Raw genomic sequence first — 21,002 nt, 5'->3', positions numbered from 1 at the left:
GTGACCTTCGGCAAGTTACTTAACCTTTCTAAGCCCCAGCTCCTTTATCTGTAATAGAAGGTCCTTTTTGTTGTTGTTCAGCAATGCATTTTTAAGGTATTTTTAAAAATTTATTTATTTAAATTAGTCTCAAGTATACAGTACATTGGTTAGACATCTACATAGTTCATAAAACGATCCCCCCAATTGCTCCCTCCCTCCCCTGGCCCTCCTCCTAGCCATCATATTAATGCTAACTGCTGAGAATGGGGTGAAGGGTAGTAGGTCCCTTTTATGACCTACGAATGTTTGATATTCCTACAAATGTTGTATCCTCACAGTCATTTAAATAGATACAGTGAGGCGATAGCTACTAATGGTTACAACAATGCTTGGCTCATAGTAACCATTCAAATGATGGCTCAATAGCTCAATTATTGAGTGATCACTCAATAGCTACTATTGTTGTTAATATTTGTTATTAACTATATACCAAGCATTGTACCAGGCATATCAAAGTGCGTAAGATGGCTGGAGGGTTATATCAAAGGAAGATGGAGTTCCTTAACAGTAGAGGAGATAAAATAAATATATATCTATTGAACAAAAGAGATTATGTCAAGAATAATACAAAAGCAGGAGAAGTCACGTTCATTCATTCCATCAACGAATATTAATCAGTTGCTTCCTGTGTTCCAGGAGCGATGGCTAGGAGGGGCCAGCACAGTCCAGCCGAGTGAGTGAGAGGGAGGGTGGCAGAAGGTGAGGGGGGTATGAAGAGATTGGGTGGTCCTTGGACACACTGTGTAGGCCTTTGTAGGTCAATGAGATTGGGGCTATAAGGAAATGTCTTATGAGAAAGTGGCATTTGAGTTGGAGCTCGAGAAGGAGCAGGATTTGGGAACCGAGTCGATGCACGCACTCTTTTATTTACTCATTCAACAAATGTTTGATTTCTTCTGCCAAGTCTGCTCCATGTCGCATGAACTAAGGATCCCTACTTTCAAAGAAGATATTTTTACATTTAATTGTTTTTATTATATAAGAAATACATGCTCCCTTTAAAAAAATTAGAACATACAGGTGAGCAAAATGAGAAAATAAGAACCTGCCACAATATCTGTATCCAGCCAGCACTGTGTCAGGGCCAGGATTGGGGTGAGGTGAGTGAGGCTGTCTGCCTCCAGTGCCATACTTAAGGCAGGGGAGGGCACTAAAAATTTCAGTAATCCAGATAAGTAATATTTTAATGTAATATATATTTTTTTAATCAAAGACTTTGCAAAAAATACGGGATGATACAATATCTAAATTTTAAAGAAAGGCAGGATTTAACCCTGCAATTTCCCCACTCAGACTTACCTCATGCTAATTGTGACCCTGACTGTACTTGGTTATTCCCTATATGTCCCCCCTTCCCACCGGAGCAATTCTCTGCCCTTCTCTGCCCTACTCTGGGCCCTGGGAGACTGGTCCCTGAGGACCCCACCAATGGGCTTCTTTGCCTTCTGGCTTCTACCTGGGTTCAGCCAACAGGAAGCACCTGTTGGAAACCACAAAGTGGGAGGAGGGAGAGGTATTTCTTTCCCCATTCCCTCTCTTCTCGTCACTTATGTCCTGGCAGTGGCTTCTTCCTCCATGGCCACTGTCCAGAGGCCCCCCATCCACACCTTCTGGCTTTCTCAGAGCTACCCTCCCGCTTCAGGCCTGGGGGCGCTATTACCAGACCCTGGGTACCTCACATTCTCTTGTTGATTCCCTAAAACTGCCTATATTTCTGTAAATTATCCCTTTAAAAGGAATTCCCTGTCTATAGCCATGCCCCGCTGAACGTGCCTGATCTTGTCTGGTCTTGGAAGCTAAGCAGGGTCGGGCCTGGTTAGTACTTGGATGGGACACCACCTAGGAAGATCAGGTGCTATAGGTGTTTAAAAAAACAATAAAAGGAATTCCTTTTAGAGCGCCTTCTGTTTCTTAGGGGAACCCTGATTGTTACAACCACTGTCAACATTTTGGGTCTAAGTTGTTCATATTAAAAAAAAAAAAATGTTGGTTAATTTCAAAGCTCCATAAAGATGCCATTACTATGTGTTGTATGTGATTATGTTTAGGAAAACTGTCCCCGTCCTAGCTTAAAATATCCTACTCATGGAGGTCTGCTAGAGAAAAATATAGGCAAAAAAGTCATCATTTATGCTTTTTCTCTCTCTGCTCCTTCCTCTGCTCCAGGCAACTGGTTACCCCTCTCCACTCTCTTCTCTCAGATGAAACTCTCTATTTTCACCAATTTTTAGGCTGGGGCCTGAGGTTGGGGGTGACTTAACCTGAGTTGTTCCCAAAATGAAATGCATGGGAAATTAGGAGATGGGGGGGAGGGGGGCAGGACCTGGCAATTACCTGACCATGTCACCTGGGAAGTGTTTGGAAGGGGTCCCCAGAGCTGGAGCAGTGGGGCCACCTTGGCCCTACTTTGTTACAAATTTGAGGAATTCGAGGTGCAGCAGCACACCTTCACCCCACAGTCCGCCCTCAGCCTCCCCTAACTGGTCCCCCTACCCAGCCCATGAAACATGCCTGCTCCCTGCCCAGTTCTCTGGCATCTTGAGCATGGTTGTGTGTGAAGCTTCAGCACTCGGTTTCCCCAAGACCCACCTGCCTGATTCAACCCCAAGCCAGTGAGACCAGTGGTTTTGTCCATAGGGATCTAGAAGAAGCTGGAAGAGCCAGCCTGCCAGCATAGACTTTCTTCCTGCCCCCAAATAAATTGTGCTCACCACCTGTTGATTACACTTCACGCTTGTCTGATTACATATTTAAAAAGGTGGAGGGAACATTCACCATATAAAAGAAAACATACCCTGGGACCCAGAGGAAAAAGTCCCTTTCTTCTCTCCCCGACCTCCCGCCACCTGTTGCTCTCCAGGAGGCCCACTCTGAGAGGTGGGGGATGGAGGAGGATGTGGCAGAGAAGGCAAAGGCTGATCTCCTCTGGGGAAGAAAACAAGATTCCTGAGGGGGAGGAAATGTGAGAAAACAGGAACAAAGTGAAAGAGACTGAGCATCCATGTTGGAAAGACAGCAAGGAGGTAAAAGCCAACATGCTCTCAGGTCACTAGCTCAGCACCCACTGCAGGGAGACTCTATGGGAGCCCCTGAAGTGAACACCATAAAGGGGTCACACTGACATTTCCTTGATGGCTCCACGGGAGAGCTAGGAAACCACCAAACATTTTAAAGAAGAAGAAAAAACTGAATCTCAGTGAAGATGGTTTTAGCTGTTGCCCCTAGCCTGTTGCTCAGGACTGTTAAGAGAGTTTAGAATTTTCCTTTTTGCCTTTAGAGTCTCTCTCCTTGGATTCGACAACATGAATTGAGCACCTACTGTGTACTAGACCTTATGCTCGATGCTGAGGACACAAAAGAGAAGATGCTCAAGGCTCCGCCAGTCCAACAGGGAAGGCATGTGAAGGAATGTGCATAATTATAGAAGTTTGTTCGACTCGGGGAGTGATCTTTTCGATGGGGCGGGGGGAGTAGGGGAGAGAATTGAAAATGGAGATGAAGAAAGGTTGCACAGACAATGTGTGTCTGAACAGGGTTTAGAAGGCTGAACAGGAATTTATAAGGTGGAATGGGAGGAAGCTGGAGAGGAGAACATTCTAGAGAAAACAAGTGTAGAGGAATGAAGTATGAAAAGACGTGCTTCTAACACTAACATCACATAAAATTTTGGATAAGACATTTATCCTTCTTGACTCTACGTTCCACTTGAATAAAAATAAACAGTTACACCCACGTAGCGAATACAATTCATGGATTATGAAACACGTTTCCAGGACAAAACGATACCCTCACACCCGAAAGGTAAATGCTGCCACAACTCAGGTGACATGTGCTCTTGGAAAAGGCACTTAGAACAGTTTATCCCAGTGTTGATTCTGATTTTGGCTACATGGAGTCTCATTCATTCTTATTTCTGACCTCTACTCCTGGCTATAATTAGTTTTTCACAGAACTAGACCAGCAGGAGATGGGGAGTGGGGGAATAATTCATAGATTCTCAAAGGACAACAGGTTAAATGACTGTCAGAAAGAGAATAGTAAACCTTATAATCTCAGAATAATTCCTTGGTCATTTGCATCCAGCGTAAATCTAGAATTTAATAAGACATGATTTAAAAATAAATAGGAACATCATCTGCATAATATTTTGGTATTAAATATTTGATATGACTATTAAATGTGTTTCTATGAAAACTATCCCACACCATACTTCCAGAATCTAAGCAGCTAAGGTTGACCCAACATTTCATTATGTCATTCCCTTGCTCAAAGTTGTGACATTCCCTGTCAAGTTAACGATAAAGTTAAAATGCCCCTAACCTTATATTCAAAGATTTCCACAACTGGGGTCCATCCTGCCCCACCACTCCCAGCCCGCCTTTTTTTTTTAAAAAAAATATAATTGACATATAACATATTAGTTACTCCCAGCCTTTTTCACTATTTCTCTGCAGAAACTCTCTTCATTAGCAAAACTAGTTTGCTCAGTGCCCCCAAAATATGCCATACCATGTGATCTTTTATAAGGATAGTCTCACCTTCAAACCCCATACCTAACTAAGCAGACCCCTAGTGGAAATTCTCTTTCTCTTTTTTTTATGTTAATATAAATAATGTTATTTTTTTTTAAGCAATGTAAATTTCTTGACACTAGGAAATTTCAGTAACAATAATGGTTTGGTACAGTGTTCTGAAGATAATAGTAAGAATATCTAGACTGAGTCATAGCCACTTATTTATAGTTTACCCTTTAAAGTATACTTATAGAATTTAGATTATCTTTAAACTGATCTATACAATATAATAAAATATAAAATCGAGTGCCCAATGTTTAAGAATTGACCATTGTACTTGAGGTAGAAAATGGTTTAATCTGTAGTGAGAATTTACTTCATATTGTAGCTTCACATATCTTGTCGAATCAGGTTTTCTGAGGGTCTGTTCATTTGATTACATTGTTTAGTTTTAAGGAATTTTGCATCCATTGTGAGCAAAGAAGTAAGTTCCTTTTTAAAGATTGAACAAAGGTCCATTCATTCATCCCTTCCATAAACTTTCACTGAGCACATTCTATGTGCCAGGCACTGTGCTAGTTGCTAGATATATATGGATCAAGGACCACAAAAGATGGCCCTGTCCTAAAGGAGCTCCCCAACGTTAGTTGGGGAGACAGGGCTTAGGCCTGTGACAGAGCTATGCCCAAGGGACTCTTTATCAATTATCTAACGTCACAATAATGCTGAATATCATCTCCCCACCTACCTGCACCTGTGCTCATATATTCTGCCTTCCCCCCTCCTAATAAGGATGAATTGTCTGTATTCCTAACTTGGGCCAACTCCTCCACTGTGTACACCTGAGTCCTTCTCCACATCACTCCAACTATCCTCCTTTCTCTCCTGGATCATTTCCATCAGCAAATAAACAAGCCGTTATTTCTCTCACTTAAAAACAACAACAACAAAACGAAACAAAGCAAAAAACCTGTCTCTCGACTTTACTTCCCCTTCCAACGACTGTCCCATTCCTCCTATACCCTTTAGACAATGAGAGTTGGCTATCTTCTCTATCTCCAATTCCTTTCCTCCCATCAGATTTTCATGTTTATGACTCCACAGAACGTCCTCTTGTCAAGGCCATTAATGACAGCCATGTTGTTTTAGCCAATGGTCAATATACAGTCTCTCTCCTTCTTCATCTTTCTGAAGCTTTTAACAACAACTGATTACTCTCTTCTCCTTGAAACGTTTTCTTCTGTTGGTTTCCAGGACCCCACACACCCCTTATTTTCCTCCCCGCTTGCTGGGTCTCCTTGATTTCCTCCGTCCTCCCCTCTATCTTCTCGCTCTTCTTGAGTCTTCTCATCCAGCCTCGTGGCTCCGCAGACCACTCTATGCTGATGACTCTCGAATGTATGTTTCCAGTCTGGACCTTTCTTCTGAACTCTAGAATTATATATCCAAATGCCTGCTCAGCATTCCCATTTGGATGTCCCATAGGCATCTTGAACTTAATACACCCCAAATCAAACGGATTTCCACTTCCAAACCTAAGTCGTCCCATTTGTGAAAATGGCGACCTTATCTTGAGTCAGCCTTAACTCCTTTCTCTCCTTCCTACATCAGATCCATTGGTGAAATATTTGACTCCACTTTTAAAATATATGTTTTAAAAGATATTAAATATTTCAGAATCCACTACCTCCATTTCCACTATTCTGATCCAAACCACTGGTCTCTTACTTAGCCCCCTAGCTGACCTCCTAGCTTCGGCCCTTGACCCTCTTACAGTGTATTTTCCTCAATGTATCCCATGATCCTTTCAGAATACAAATCATTCCTAAACTCATATCCTCCAGTAGCTTCCCATTTCACCCTAAGTAGGAGTCAAATTCCCACTAATAAAGACCACCCCATTCTCACACAATTTGTCTCACCCTGCCCGTTCTTGCCTCTTAAGTTTCTCTTTACTTTTCCCCCCCACCCCCACCCCCCACACTCAGACTTCATCACACAGCTTTTCTTGTGATTCCTGGCTTTTCACCTCTTCACATGTTGTTCCCTTGCATAGAATGGTCTTTCTTCAGATATTTTCTTGGTTTTTGTTCCCCTCGCCTCCTTTAGTTCCTCCCCAAAATGTTACTTTCCCTGACCTCTCTGTTTAAGATTGGAACAACCCCTACCCTCAGTCACAATCTCTATTTTCTTCTTTCCTTATTTCTCTCATTGCATTTACCACAATCTGACATGCTACACGTTTTATTGATGTGTTTGTCCCCCACACGATAGAATGCAAGCTCCATAAAGGCAGAGAATTTTGTTTTGTCCAGGGCCTAGAACAGAGCCTGGTATGCAATAGGCACTCAATAAATATTTTTGGAATTTACTGCATAAAGGAGATCACGATAGAGAGTAGAGAGACACCAGCTCTTAAAAAGTGCTTAATGGCATGCCGAGAAGTTTTCACCTTGTCTAGAATGAGCTTCATTGCGGCATTTTCATCAGAGAAGTAATAGGAATTGGATCCACACAGTGAAAGGTCACTCTAGCCACAGGGTGAAGTAAAGACTGGAGAGGGTAGGACTGGAGCTAGAGGGAATAGCTAAGGAGTTGTTGGCAGAAATTCAAGTAAAAAAAAAAATTAAGAACCTGAGCAAAGACAGTGGTTGTGGACATAAAAAAGAAGGGGAGCAAATTTGATGTTCGGGCGTAGAATAGACAGACCTTGGTGATCAATGTGATACATGGAGTTACAGCCCACCAGAAGACACCCTATAATCCTCCCCAGATTGCATCATGATCACCACCAGTCTCTGGAGAATTTTGAAAGTCTGGATGTAGAATTCTCAGATCACATCTTGGCTCGATTCCAGATAAGGCAATGTCAATTTCCTGAACCACCAAAGACACACAAGATCGGGCTTAAGGAGGAACTCCTGGCTCTTTTTACCTCTTTTTTTCCACACCATCTCAGCTTTGTTAGGGGCCTCAAGAAAGCAAGAACCAACAAGAAACTTAAAACCGTGCTTACTTTTTTCCTCATCCTGACCAACCCAATTATTCTCCCACTGTTGAAATAAATACTTCTAACATGGAGATAAAGGGCCATCCTATTGCCAGGGGATCTCTACACAGGTGTCCAGCCCCAAGGCTCTCAGATCAAGGAAGCAGGTTCTACTTAAGGCAATTGCCCATTTGACAACAAGATTTACAGCAACCAAGATTCCCTTCCTGGCACACTTCTTCAGAAGGTGCTGGTGCCCTAGGATGTCTGGGTCCAACCGCTACAGGCTGCAGATGCTTAGCCAAAGCAGAAAGCTCTATTCCTCTAGAACCTGTTCTCTAAACCCAGCTGCTTAGCCAGTACTCTAGTCAGGCCTAACTCTAGGCTTTGATAAGCAACACAGGACTGGTGACCAGTGTAGGGAGTGTCATGTCACTCAAGTTTCAGGCCTTGAAATCCACATTGCAGACTGATACATACTGACTAAAGGGAGGCATGCTGGAGCCACTACCCCCCACCCACGAAAAAGAACTCAAAGAAAGCCTGACTGCGTTTAGTGTCGCAGAGGACAGGAAAGACATGTAGCCAAGAACTGCAGTAAAGAAACTCTGATGCTAGTATATGAGGGGCAGTGGTCTGGGTAAAGGTAGAAGTGGGTAATGCAACCAGCAGAAAGATCCCTCTTAACCCCTAAGAAAATCAGACTCTGGCTCAGCGACTGATCCAAAGTCTCTTCACCATTCAGGTGGGTCCCCACACTGTAAAGATGGTAAAGGTCCAAGGACAAGGGACAGAACATGAGCTCTGCCCAATATTGGTCCCTGGGAGATAATTGTCTTCACATTGTGTTTTGAGAAGCACCTGAAGTACATGCAGCCTTTCGTAGGGATTCTTCACTTGGGAGCCCTTGAAACTGGATATAATTTTGCGTTTGTATGATGAGCAAATGTGCATTTTCCTGTTCACTGTATCCCAGTGACAAAGGCTTTATCTTTCATCAGATTTTCTGAGATTCAAAAAGGAAGAGGTTGGATCTGTACAACCTCACTGCACTTTCCAATACGGTAGCATCAGCTACATTTCAGGTGTTCAGCGGCCACATGTGCCAGTGGCTTGTGAATTAGACAGTGAAATACGTAACATTTTCTCATCACAGAAAGTTCCATGGGACAGTGCTGCATTAACGAAATGGTGAATTCTCAGTGAAAGTTCCACAAGAAGGCTTGGATATCTGACATTGGCATTCAAATTTCTTCCCACTGCTGTGGCACACTGTGGCCCAATATCTGAACCGGCTGACTACCACCAGATGCTAGTCAACAGAGGAGATAGAAGGTGATATGAATTATTTAGGGGTCATGGTGTATTTGAGTGACCTCATAATTGAGGAAGCTTCAAAGAAGCATGAAGAGAGCATTAGAAAGGGCTGGATTAAAACTATCAGTGTTCATCAGTGGTTGACAAAGATGTCGTTTCTCTCTTCTTCTTTTCACTTGAGGTTAGTAGACTTCACCGTGGGGTCTGCAAGGGCTGGGGTGGAATGGTGAGACTGGGAATTTGCTCTTTCTGGATGTGACGTTTCTATTTCTATAAAGAGTTCTGCCCTGCACGTTGGCTGTTCTCAGCAGTACAGCGAAAGAGAACAGACCCAGTAGTCCTGCTCCATGAGAATGTAGGGAGGCAGCATTGCCTGATGAGTTGCATTGTCTTTGATGTGAAACCTGGGCTTGAATCCAGACTTTGCACTATGAGCCACGTAACTGTGGAAACATTCTCCAAGCCTCTATTCTATCACCTGGAAGATATGGAATTTAACTCTGAAGGCCATGGCAAAGGCTGAATATGGCAACCCAGCTAAGTGTGAAGTGCAGTACCTGGCTTGTAGCAAGCTCTGAATCAAAGGTAGCTATAATTATCATCTTTCGTCGTCTTCACACTCCGTAATTCTTTACTGGGAATGCCCTCTGTTTGACATATCCTGTTGTTTTGATTACTGTGAATACCTATTTCTTAATGGCTGCTTCCTGGTCTCGTCAAAACTTCTTTCTAACTAATTTATGAATCACAAACTAAAGATGCCAAGAGCTGTGGTATTACATGCACGGAAGGAGATGGGGCAGCTACTTGTACTGAGGATCGTTAATCATTCGGATCACAATGTCATACATAACAGGGAAAAATGTCCCAGCATCTCCTAGAGGCCCTCGTGTACATGTGTGCCAGGAGCTCAGCCAGGAAGTTTCAGTCACAGCTCCAAACCATAAACAACTCAAACGTCCATTAACAACATGGACGAATTGTGGTATATTCACACATGGAGTATTATACAGTAATAATAAAATAAAAAAAAACTATGACTGTATGTAACAATGTGATGAATCTTATAAGGATCATATGAAATGGAAAAAGCAAAGCTCAAAAAAATACATGTGGTATGGTTCTATGTATATAAAGTTCAAACTGGGGAAATTTTCATTGTATCGCTTAAGGTGATAAACTATAAGGAAAAACAAGGGACAGCTTGCCATGATGGTCATCTCTGAGTAATCTCTGAGTTATGGCAGGGAAGGGATATTGAAGCAGCTTTGGCAACGTTCTGGGTTGTTTTTTTTCCCTAGGTAGTGACTTTATATGATTAGTTAAATTGTATCTTTATGCCTTAATTTTAATTTCAGAATTTAAAATGTTTTAAAATAAATAAAGACCAAGGGAGAACAAGTACGAAGCTATATTTTCCAGCATGATCTCAATTGTACAGATTTCTGCAGGTGCGGGGGGAAAAAAATCAACGGTGGTTTTCTCTGGGCAGCAAAATGTAAAAGGATTTATACCATCTTCCTTTTATGTCTCGTGTTTTGAAAATTGCTTATAATTAACAAGTATTATTTTTATAATAAGAATAAGAACAGAACCACCAGCTGCCCAGTTCTGGCTCTTCAATTTACATCCCTGCTGGAGTTGTTTTGAGGAAGAGAAAGTTTCTCTTCTCCATGCCTAAGAGAAATAGGAAGGGAGGGAGAACCAGATCTCTGAAATCAGCACAAGGCAACACCACAGGTACGGTCATTTATGCTAGCGATGAGGCCTTAGAGGGCTCACCCATGGAAGGCAGCAAGTGGCTGCCTAGATTACCCCAGAACTCAAACACCTCTCTGCCTGCTCTCTCTCTTTCAAGGCCTGGAAGACGAGCCAGTGGCTGAGTAAGAAGGAAGACATATCATTCCGATTCAATAACTACCACTTTTTAACTCAGTGTTGTCAGAATATCATGTTAGGAGCATTATATACATGAATATGATCCTAACATTCACAATTCTAATGTTATATATTTTACACTACTATTTTACACCTTATTTCACACTGATATTCTGCAGTCTAGAGAGGTGGAATGACTCAAAAGTCAGTGACTTTTACACTCCACCACAATTTACCTTTATTCAAGCATTTGTTGTAAAGAGTTTTCTCATCCATCATTTTATATTCACAACAATCATGTAGAGTAGCTCAGAGTAGTTGGATGATTTGCCCAAGGAACGCAGCTTATAAGAAGCTATAATCTTTGATGTTAACTTGTTTCTTTTTTCCCTGAAGGGGAATTTTTTTTCCCTGTACTCTAACTAAACGCCCATGCGTCCACGTCCTCCCGTACATCTAGGTATTATATTTAGGTAATATATCTAATGATTAGTTCCACAAAAAGGGCAGAGATGTTAAATATGACACTGAAGTGGAAAAAAAAAAAGTTGACTCCCTAGATCCGGTGGAGTTGACTCCCTAGATCAGGTGCACTCTAAAACCAGCTTCCTAGTTTTCTCCCTAGTTTTTTTTTTTTGTTTTTTTTTTTTGAGAGAAGATTGAGGTAGAAGAGTAAGGTTTAAGATCTTGCGGGGAATTTTGTTTGTGGGGAACTTGCTCAGCAACTACATCTCCTAGTCCTCTTTTCCTTTGCACTTTGCCCTGAGGGAGTTAACCTTCTCAGCTCTTTTCAAGCCGTCTACATTCCAGGATCATCTCCCCGTTGTGGGAGAGAAACTTCCTCCTTTGCTTCTCCTGGCTCATCTCAAGCAAAGTCTTCCCACCCCACGAGTCTCTCAGTGTCAAAGCTGCTAATATCAAGCCTTCCTGGAAATGAATCCTTTCTCAACCCCACTTTGGAAGGTGGACCATTTTTTGGCAGAAGGGAGAGGGCTGTGGAATTTTCTCTGAAAAGGGACGGTTATGCAAAATGCAAGGAGGAGGAGGAGAAGGAGGAGGAGAAGGAGGAGGAAGCCGAGAGGGGAGTTGGTGAGTCAGAGGAGAAAAGCTGCCCAGCTCGGCCAGCAGTGAGCCTCTCTAAAGCAGTGGAGAAGCCTAAGCCATTAACGAGGTAAGAGTTCTGTCTGTGCACGCCCGCAAAGCAGGGCCATTGTCCCAGGGCTACTGGAGCGGAGTATCAGGCAACTTTGGGCAATTAAGTTGGAGATTTCAATAACAATGGATGGCAATGGACTGGAGCGGAGTATCAGGCAACTTTGGGCAACTAAGTTGGGGATTTCAATAACAATGGATGGCAATGGCAAAGGGAGGTTGTGGAGGGGTCTGAACCATCCAGAAAAAGCACAAGCTGCTCCTCCATGGCCACACTGCTCCACATCTAAAAGAGTCTGGAAGAGCCTAGAATGCCGGTAGGGCTTTTCTGATATGTATTTGGTAAACAGTCCCCTGATGCACCTAACGTGCTCTGATCCTAACGTTCAGAGCTCAAGTCTGTACTTCCTGCAGCTTCTCTGCTCAGGGACCAGGAGTGACAGACCAGAGTGCAGGGGGCTGCAGGTTTTCTCTTGCTCCAATGAAGTGTAATGTGATAACTGAACACTCTGGGACCTGGGACCCAAAAGACCTGGGTTCTGACTCAACCAGGGTTATATGCGCCACTGAGTCAATTAGTTAAAGTTCAGTTTAAAGTTCATATTATAAAAAACTGGGGCTGCGGATCATCACTGTCCTAGACAGTCACACCTCGGAGATACTGCAGATTCAGTTCCAGAGCATAGCAACCCAGTGAGTCTCAAAATCAGGTGAGTCATATCCTTTTTGCAGGTAGAGGTCTTGCCTTCAATTTGCAAAAAAATGCAGTACAATGAAGTATGCCTGTGTGTCTAATTGGATTGCTGTCATGCCTGTAGCTAAAAGGGCTTTCAAAGTTGTGGAGCGCCATTCAGATGTAAAGTAAGATTAAGTTAAGTTATGAGGCCAGCACATCAGCTGAGGTAGAAGAGCTCTCTCTTGTATAGCCTTGGACAAATCTGGAACTTCTGACTGAAATTGTAATATTTTTATATGTGCAAAATAAAAATATCTTGCCCCACCTTCCTAACCCAGATCAATGAGGGCACTTTGAACAGTAAAAAGCGCTCTACAAATGTTTGTCCATTCGGTCATTCCATAGTTGTTTCTTGAGCACCTATTATGTGCCAGGCACTGTCACTGGCACTAGAGATATAGCAAGGGCGAGGACCCAGGTCCAGTCCTCCTGGTGCTTTCGGTCTATAGTTAGACTCGCTTCATTCAGGTCGGTCTACAGTTAGAGTTTGCTATCATATGGACACCATTTGTCCAGGCGCTTATCTCCTGAGGTTTCTGGGGCCTACGGCTATATATGCATATACATGTTGGTTTTTTCAACCCAGCTCTGTTCTCTCTGTGCAAATACCTTCCGCCATCTATAATTCCTGGTCGTGGAGGAATAATCTCACCAGGGAATCTAAGTTAGGAAAAGTGTCAGTGGTTGGAATCCAAGGCTCTTAAATTGATGTCTGCCTGGTTTTTCCGCAGAATTCCTCATTTTGTTTCTAAAAGGCTGCATGGTACCAATTTCTGGGCCATCTATAATTCTGTAATCAGGCTGCGGGATGAGGTCTCCCATCCCGTGCCTCGTGGTCCCTGTGCCCGACATAGGTGCCACCCCTTTGGTGATGTTTTTCAAGATCCTTAAGTTCTTATGACTCTTCAGTGATGGACTGTCTTTCGTGTGCCAAGATGATACCACCTGCCCATCACTGGGGCAGTATGTTTTTAAATTATTTTTTGGAGTGGTAATAATGAGAGGTGCTGAGGGTTTTTCCTTCTTTTTCTCTTTTTCTAACTGAGCTGATTAGAGGAAGGGAAGTAGTCTAAGTGGTCTGTTGCCCTACAATGGGGCTTTTATTTATTATTAATAAATATTTCTTAAAATAATGTTCATTCTCCCCTCTAGTTTTAATTAATACATACCCAGTGTAGAAACTGGTTTTTTGGGGGTTTTTTTGGGTTTTTTTGGAGTGAGGTTAACTGTGCCATATTGCATCAAACCTATGCCTCTGACTTTATTAATATCTTGCCCCATACAATTGAAACAGTATTGATCCTGTACTCAATATTCAATGGAATCTCTTAAATTATAGTAACTGATACTAAAGAGGCATCTGTGAGCACTTTAGAAAAGAACAAGTTTCAGTTTCTGATGGATCTCACTCAGTTATCTGCTTTCTAGCAATGACTATACCTCTTCCCACATTCAATTCTTTATTTAGTCAAGTGTTTAATGAGCTCTAATCACTTATAAGTTTTATGTACCTGTAAGTAAGATAGGACACTGCCTTTACCCTTAAGTTACAGCAGCCCAGTGGGAGAGCCATTTGTCTACAACTGTTTACTATAAAGTGAGAGACAGATGGTAATGGCAAGTTTGGGGAACAACTAAATATTAGAGGCAGGGAGATAGCACTCAGGGAGAAAGCAGACACATGGGCAGAATCTTGAGGGAGGAGTGGTCCTGCGAAGGTCTCAGGGCTTCTAAATAACAAGGACAAGCTGGGAACAATGGAAAGGAAAGTCTGAAGCCTAAGGTACTAAAATAAGGAGAGGGACAGGAGACTAAAGCTTAGATCATGAAGGACCCTGGGTACAACACTTGGGGATTTTGACTTAACCCTGTATATGTTGGAACTTGTGCGGAAGGAAAAACAGTTTTTCCTCCTACTCTTTTAAATTCTTCTGGCTGGACTAATAATCAAATTAACGTGAGACAGATTAACAGGAGAAAATGACCAAACTTATTACATGTATATATATAGGGGTTCCATAAAGGTATGAGACCCAAGGACAGATTGGGCAGTTAAGGGCACATGCCATGAGCTAAGGAGAAGGGGGTGGGGAGGGGATTGTGGTTTGGGACTTCGAAGGGCAGGAAGAAGATGAAAAGCAAAAGTTTGGTAAATAAACGTTTGTTGGGGACATCTTCAACAATGGGACACAGAGAGGACTTTGATCATACTTAGTTTGTCTCAAACTATAGTTATCTATGATAATAGGCTCCCTTCCCGGAGTAGATCCTCTATCTAAATTCTTGAAGCCAGTTAGGCGAGTAGGCCTAAGGTTCTTTCTGAGTCTTTTGTATCTTAAAAATAACCAGCTTAAAATAATCAATATCACAAAATGTATATTTTGGGGTGGCAAACTCTGCTTCCTCTCAAAAGTTATAAAAGGATTTTAAAAAGATAGTTTTTGGCAGAAGTGGATGATGGGGAGAGCCGAGAGACTGGAGAGGCTACTTACTGTCAAAGCCAGGCTAGAGATGAGCAGATGTGTGATTCCTGCCACGGGGAGGGCGGGATCCAAGCATACAATTGAATCGCCCGAAAAGAACACTTGGGAAGGTAGACTAGGTACTCTAAGATGGAATTATGTCACAGACATCTCCCAAATGCTAATGAACTCCAAGGACGATAGCGGAGGTTAGTGAAGGACAGTCAGGGAGAGGTGGTGGTTAGATTCATAAAAAACCTCGAGTTTCCTTTTCTCCAGGGAGCCACATTGCCTCGCTTCTCCCAGGGTCTCAAGAGTATCCACCTCTACCACTGACTACAATCTTTGCAGAGATGAGCTTTGCCCAAGACACGCTTTAAAGTATTCCCTAGCTGTTCTACTTAGCCCTGTCATGGGTTCCCTAGATCCAGGGTGTGTCTAGATCCCAGTGACAAGAGATGGTACCCACTTTACAAAAGCATATTTTCTTTCTGGCCAGGGAAAGTGCCCATGGAAAAGAAAACGCGGAGAAAGAAATCACAGGGTTTCCATGGGAATTCCTGAGAACCATGGACAACTAAAGCCCGAGAACAAGTGAGGACAGAGTTAGAAGGCCAGGCTCCAGCTCTGGGGGAGAATGGGCATGAGGCCAGGAGCTAATGGCAGGCGAGGAGGGCTCAGAGCCATAGAGCCCACTCAGGACACTGAGATGGCTCAAAGCCAGGAGAGGGGGAGGGAGGCAGTAACTCTGAAAGGTTTACACTCCTAATCCCTAGGAAATGTTAGCTTTTTCCTGAGTTGATTAGAGACTCTGCTTATAAACTTCTATCCCAGTTTCCTGAAAACTGTGCGCAGGTTAAGTTTCTCACTTCTTTACTTTCTTCTCTCTGTTGTTCCATCGTTTCCTATCTTCGTTCCAAACTTTCCCTCACACTCACACTGCCTTTGGGAGACGATCTCTTGCTGAAGTCTCTCTTCAGTTTTTGAGGAGAGAGGCATTCTTGGGCCATTGTCAACAATGGCCTAGTTTCTAATCATTTCCTCTTAGGCTCAAGTTCAAACAAACTAGGAGTACATCTTAGCTGTTCCTGTTCTAACCTTCGCGGCCAAGACAGGAATTACCATCATTGACATTTTCCTGGCATATAGCAAAGCATTATTTGGCCACCAAGGAAAGATGATCCTCACTGGATCCTTTTGGCACGAATGGAGGAAATGCATTGTTGTAATGAATGGAAGAGACGGGTTTCTGTGCCACTGCCACACAAGGTTTGGCTTGGGTCATTATACATTTCCCAGAAGGTTCAGGGGACTTCCAAGGGAAGCCCGTGAACTGGCAAAGAATGCTCTACCTCTCTAAGAAGTGAGCTACAAACTCCAAGAGTCGCATCGGTGGCTGCCCAACTCTTCCTCTAAAATGCACTCCCTAGAATCTCTGAAGCGTTGGACATACTTGTTTATGAGCAGTATGAAGGCTGTTTGAGCAATAAAATGCTCAAAGTACACATATCCATACTGTTTGACTTAGCAATTCCACTTCTGGGGATTTAGCTTACATACGGATATGTGTAATGATGTGTAAACATAAAGGTCATTACCGAAGTTTTTGAAATGGCAAAAGACTGGAAATAACCCAAAAGCCAGTCAATGATGAAACTCGTTAAATAAAGTGTGGTAATCCATACAATAGGATTCTATGTAGTGGTAAAAAGGAAGGAGGAAACACTTTATATACAGCCATGGAAAGCTCTCCAAGACATATTGTTAAGTTAAAAAAACAAACAAACAAACAAAGGGCAACACAGTATGGATAACTTGCTACTGTCTGTATTACAAAGAAAGGAAAAATTAAATATATATGCATTTGAATTTCCTTGTGTATGCATAAAGCAATGAAAGGACACATAAAAAATGAACCCAGTTGCTAGCTGGGGGCAAGCTGAGAAATGATGGAAAACTGGGATTGGAAGTAGACTTTTCACTGACAGTCATGACAAAACGCCAGGTAATAGGTAAATACTAGCTGTTAGTAAATAGAGAAGAGGTTACTGATTCAGCAGCTGATGAAATTTTTAGGCGTTCTTTCCCCCAGAACAAGACTGTGATCCTTTTTAAAAATATGTCATTGCCCAGTGCCCCTGTTTACAAGTAGCTCTAGAGGATTTCTAATTTATGACTATAGGCCTCTTCCACAGACACAACTGACTGTCAAAGAATTTCCCTTCGCCTATCATTTGATATATTAAAAGGCCTGGATGGAGTGTGACAGGCTAGGCTACAGGCTGGCAAGTACTCTCCTTATTTCCTTTCTGCATGCAGAATCTTAGGAAGTCTTTTAAAATTCTGAATCTGGATTTAATGTCCATAATAATGATACCTTTTAAAACAATTTGAACCATGTATCTATTACCTATTAAAAACTTTTTTTAAATTGACCATAAGAACTGTCACCAGGAAAATAGCAAACTCTAAATCCAGTTCCAGTTACTGTCTAGAAATATATATTCTCTTCTTTATTAAAGCTTGAAGGAAGAATTTCTGGGGTATATAGTGATATGCAAATTAGCACCTTGCAACTATTAATGTTTTACACTTTGTAAAACAGCTATTTTATCTCCTAACAGTTATTTGTGCCAGGAAGTCACCCCAAATGATCCAGAGTCATCTTAACCCTTAAAAAAGGTTAAGATGGCCCTTGAAATGATATTCTAGTGTGGCTCTGGGAACCATAGTCTTTTTCTAAAAAGCGAGCCCCGATCGTGATGGGAGTACGCTCAGGGTTGCCACCAGTCTCTAGGAGCTTTAGTGCAAATTACAAAGTGAAATTCATTCCTCCAGTTATTTAACATCTAACAACTGGCGAATCATCCTAATATACGTATTCCGTTGGACCAAGATACTTTACTCTCACCTACCAGAACATCCAGAACATTTTTTTTTAATAATAAATATCTAAATTCTTGATGAGACAGCATTCCCTGAGGTTGTGCAGTGCGCAACCTGACCAACCATACTGGGCAGCCCCGAGCACGTGGTGCCAGGTGCTCGGGGCATTCTCCCTGAGCAGCAGCGCAGTTGCCCGCAGGCCACAAGTGTTACCGCGGCCCCTCTTGGGTTGGCTTGCCACACTTTACAGAGTTGGCTGCTAAGGAGACAACTATTCAACCTAAATAGTTTCAGATAATGTATTACCTGCATGTATGTGAGGTCGGCATTGGGTCAGCTCCTCACGTTTCTAGTCCCACAGGATGAAACCAAATCAGAGGAGACCAGATGACACTGAAGAGACAACTCCAAACTAAAGCCTAGCAGCTTTATAGCCTGCTGCCATAACCTGTGGCAATCTCAAGATAGGGAAGTGGGTGATGGCCTCATGGCAGTTCCTCACAAGCCAGCTTATCTTCCTTAGTTTCAGAAGGAATCACTTGGGTCAGACTACAGTAAAGCTTTCCTGGTGGCCTGTGTGAAGACATGCAAGTCACCAGGGTGCCAGAGTGGCGCTGTTCTCCATTGATGAAATGTGAGAGTTCAGACATTTGTGGTAGCTCAATGGACAAAAAAGACCAGGAAGGAGGAAGGAAAGAGCCTAAAATAAATAGAACCTATTGACTCACTAACTACAAGGGACAGGAATCTATTCCAAGAAGGATTTGCACGATTAGTTGTAAGAAGGCTCCAGCACTCGACACTGCTCCTTGGTGGGAGTCAGGGAGAAGGTGGCTTTGGCTCGAAAGGGAATGGGAGGCAGACACCGAAACAGCAGACTAACACAGCCCTTCTCCTTGTTCCTTAAAGGCCTTCCACTTCAGCATGATGATGCGGCTCCCCAAAATGAGGCTGCTGTTGTTCCTGGTTTCCCAGATGGCCATCTTAGCGCTTCTCATCTATCTGTACAACCACAACCCTAACTCCCTGCCTAAGAGGAAGGAGCTCAAGCCCATGCACTTGCTGGTCCTGTCTTCATGGCGCTCTGGCTCTTCTTTTGTGGGGCAGCTTTTTGGACAGCACCCAGATGTCTTCTACCTGATGGAGCCTGCCTGGCATATCTGGATGAGCTTCACACAAAGCACCCCCTGGAGGCTGCATATGGCAGTGAGGGATCTGATACGTGCCATCTTTTTGTGTGACATGAGTGTCTTTGACGCCTATATGAAACCCGGCCCGCGAAAACAGTCTAGCCTCTTCCAGTGGGACAGCAGCCGGGCCCTGTGCTCCCCGCCTGCCTGCAACATCTTACCGCGGGATATGATTATATCCCAAGCTCATTGCAAGCTCCTGTGCAACAAACAGCCCTTCGAGGGGGTGGAGAAGGCCTGCCGCAGCTATCGCCACGTGGTGCTCAAGGAGGTGCGCTTCTTCAACCTGCAGGTGCTCTACCCGCTGCTGAGGGACCCTTCCCTCAATCTGCACATCGTGCACCTGGTCCGCGACCCCCGGGCAGTGTTCCGTTCCCGAGAACACACCACGCAGGAACTCAAGACTGACAGCCAAATTGTGATGGGACAGGAGTGGCAGAAACTCAAGAAGGAGGACCAACCCTACTACGCGATGCAGGTCATCTGCCAAAGCCAGCTGGAGATCTACAGGGCTGCGCAGTCCTTGCCCGAGGTCCTGAAGCAGCGCTACCTGCTCATGCGCTATGAGGACCTGGTCCGCGACCCCCTGGCCCAGACTGCCCGGATGTACGAATACGCAGGGTTGAAATTCTTGCCCTGGCTCCAGACCTGGGTGCTGAACATCACCCGAGGCAAGGGCATGGGTAGTCACGCCTTCCACACGAATTCCAGGAACGCCCTCAACGTCTCCCAGGCCTGGCGCTGGTCCTTGCCTTATGGAAAGGTGTCTCAACTTCAAAAAGTATGTCGCGATACCATGAATTTGCTAGGCTACAACCTCGTGGGATCTGAGCAAGAGCAGAGAAACCTAACGCTGGATCTTCTGTCTGCCTGGACCCCTTGGGGCAATTCTACCAAACAGGCCGAGGAGGCTCTATCCCCACCTGGCACCAGCTTCACCCACAGTAACTGAAGGCTGCTTCTGAGTCTTAATTATGTTGGTACACGAGAGCACGGGTTGTGCCCACACATGCGCAAACCGAAAAATTTTTGTGTCTTTATTCATCCAGAAAAAAAGTAACCTTATGTGAGCGGCACATTCCACCACCTTGCTATCTGTGTAGACCTCAGAGTCTCCATGGCCTGCGGTCCTATTTGGCACCGCACAGTATCAGTGGACTAAATCTATTATTAACTTCTTTGTCCACATCTCGCCCAGTGGGAGAAGGTAAGGACAGAAAAAAAACAAAACAAAACAAAACAAAACAGCAAAATGGGTCTTCCAGTGGAGAGCCAGTACATTCCACAGGGGTGTGAACTCTGAGCCCTCAGAGCTCCTGGTGGATTTGAAAAGAGGATGGGGAACAGGGCTGGATGCTTACCGAGAAGCCTGGCCATTATGGCTAGTGGTTATCACAAATACGAAACAAAATCTCTGCACAATTGAGCAAGCTCTTAAGTTCATCGTGCCTGGACCCGATTTGGATGTCATTTCCCCTCAGTGTTTTCCTCACACATAGGAGATTTTGACCTGTGAAGCTGCCATCTGTCAAATAAAAGTTCTAAACTAAGATTCTGTTTGGAGTGTCCCTTTATGCTTTCTAGTTACTTAAACACTCATTCTTAGGGGATCCTAACCTAAAAGCACAATCGTTTTTATAGTTTTTTTTTAATACTTTACTATTATCTATCACCTACACATAGAAAAGTTGCCAAGACAATATTTGGTGTCAGATGATAAGCTAAATCTAAACTGATCAATAACCGATTGATACATTGCCCTCTTAAGAATTTGTAGAAAGTAGACCAGCAACTAAGCCCTTTCTTTCTTGTGCCAGACCTTAGTTGTAATAATCC

General features: G+C 43.4%; 1 protein-coding gene and 1 pseudogene across 1 annotated transcript; both read left to right on the top strand.

Moving 5' to 3' along the window:
• The first annotated feature begins 1,787 nt into the window (after positions 1-1,787).
• On the top strand, positions 1,788-1,906 carry LOC120594024 (uncharacterized; annotated as a pseudogene).
• Positions 1,907-11,438: 9,532 nt separating this feature from the next.
• CHST4 (carbohydrate sulfotransferase 4) lies at positions 11,439-20,779 on the top strand. The gene is made up of 2 exons (XM_039851800.1): positions 11,439-11,911; positions 18,886-20,779. Exon 2 carries the CDS (start codon positions 18,901-18,903, stop codon positions 20,116-20,118), a length of 1,218 nt encoding a protein of 405 aa, XP_039707734.1. The 5' UTR covers positions 11,439-11,911; positions 18,886-18,900; the 3' UTR covers positions 20,119-20,779.
• The last annotated feature ends 223 nt before the right edge of the window (positions 20,780-21,002 follow it).

Source organism: Pteropus medius, unplaced genomic scaffold (genome assembly GCF_902729225.1).
Source record: "Pteropus medius unplaced genomic scaffold, Ma_sr-lr_union100, whole genome shotgun sequence".
Lineage (NCBI taxonomy): Eukaryota > Metazoa > Chordata > Mammalia > Chiroptera > Pteropodidae > Pteropus > Pteropus medius.
This window is presented reverse-complemented; position numbering and strand designations above follow the sequence as displayed.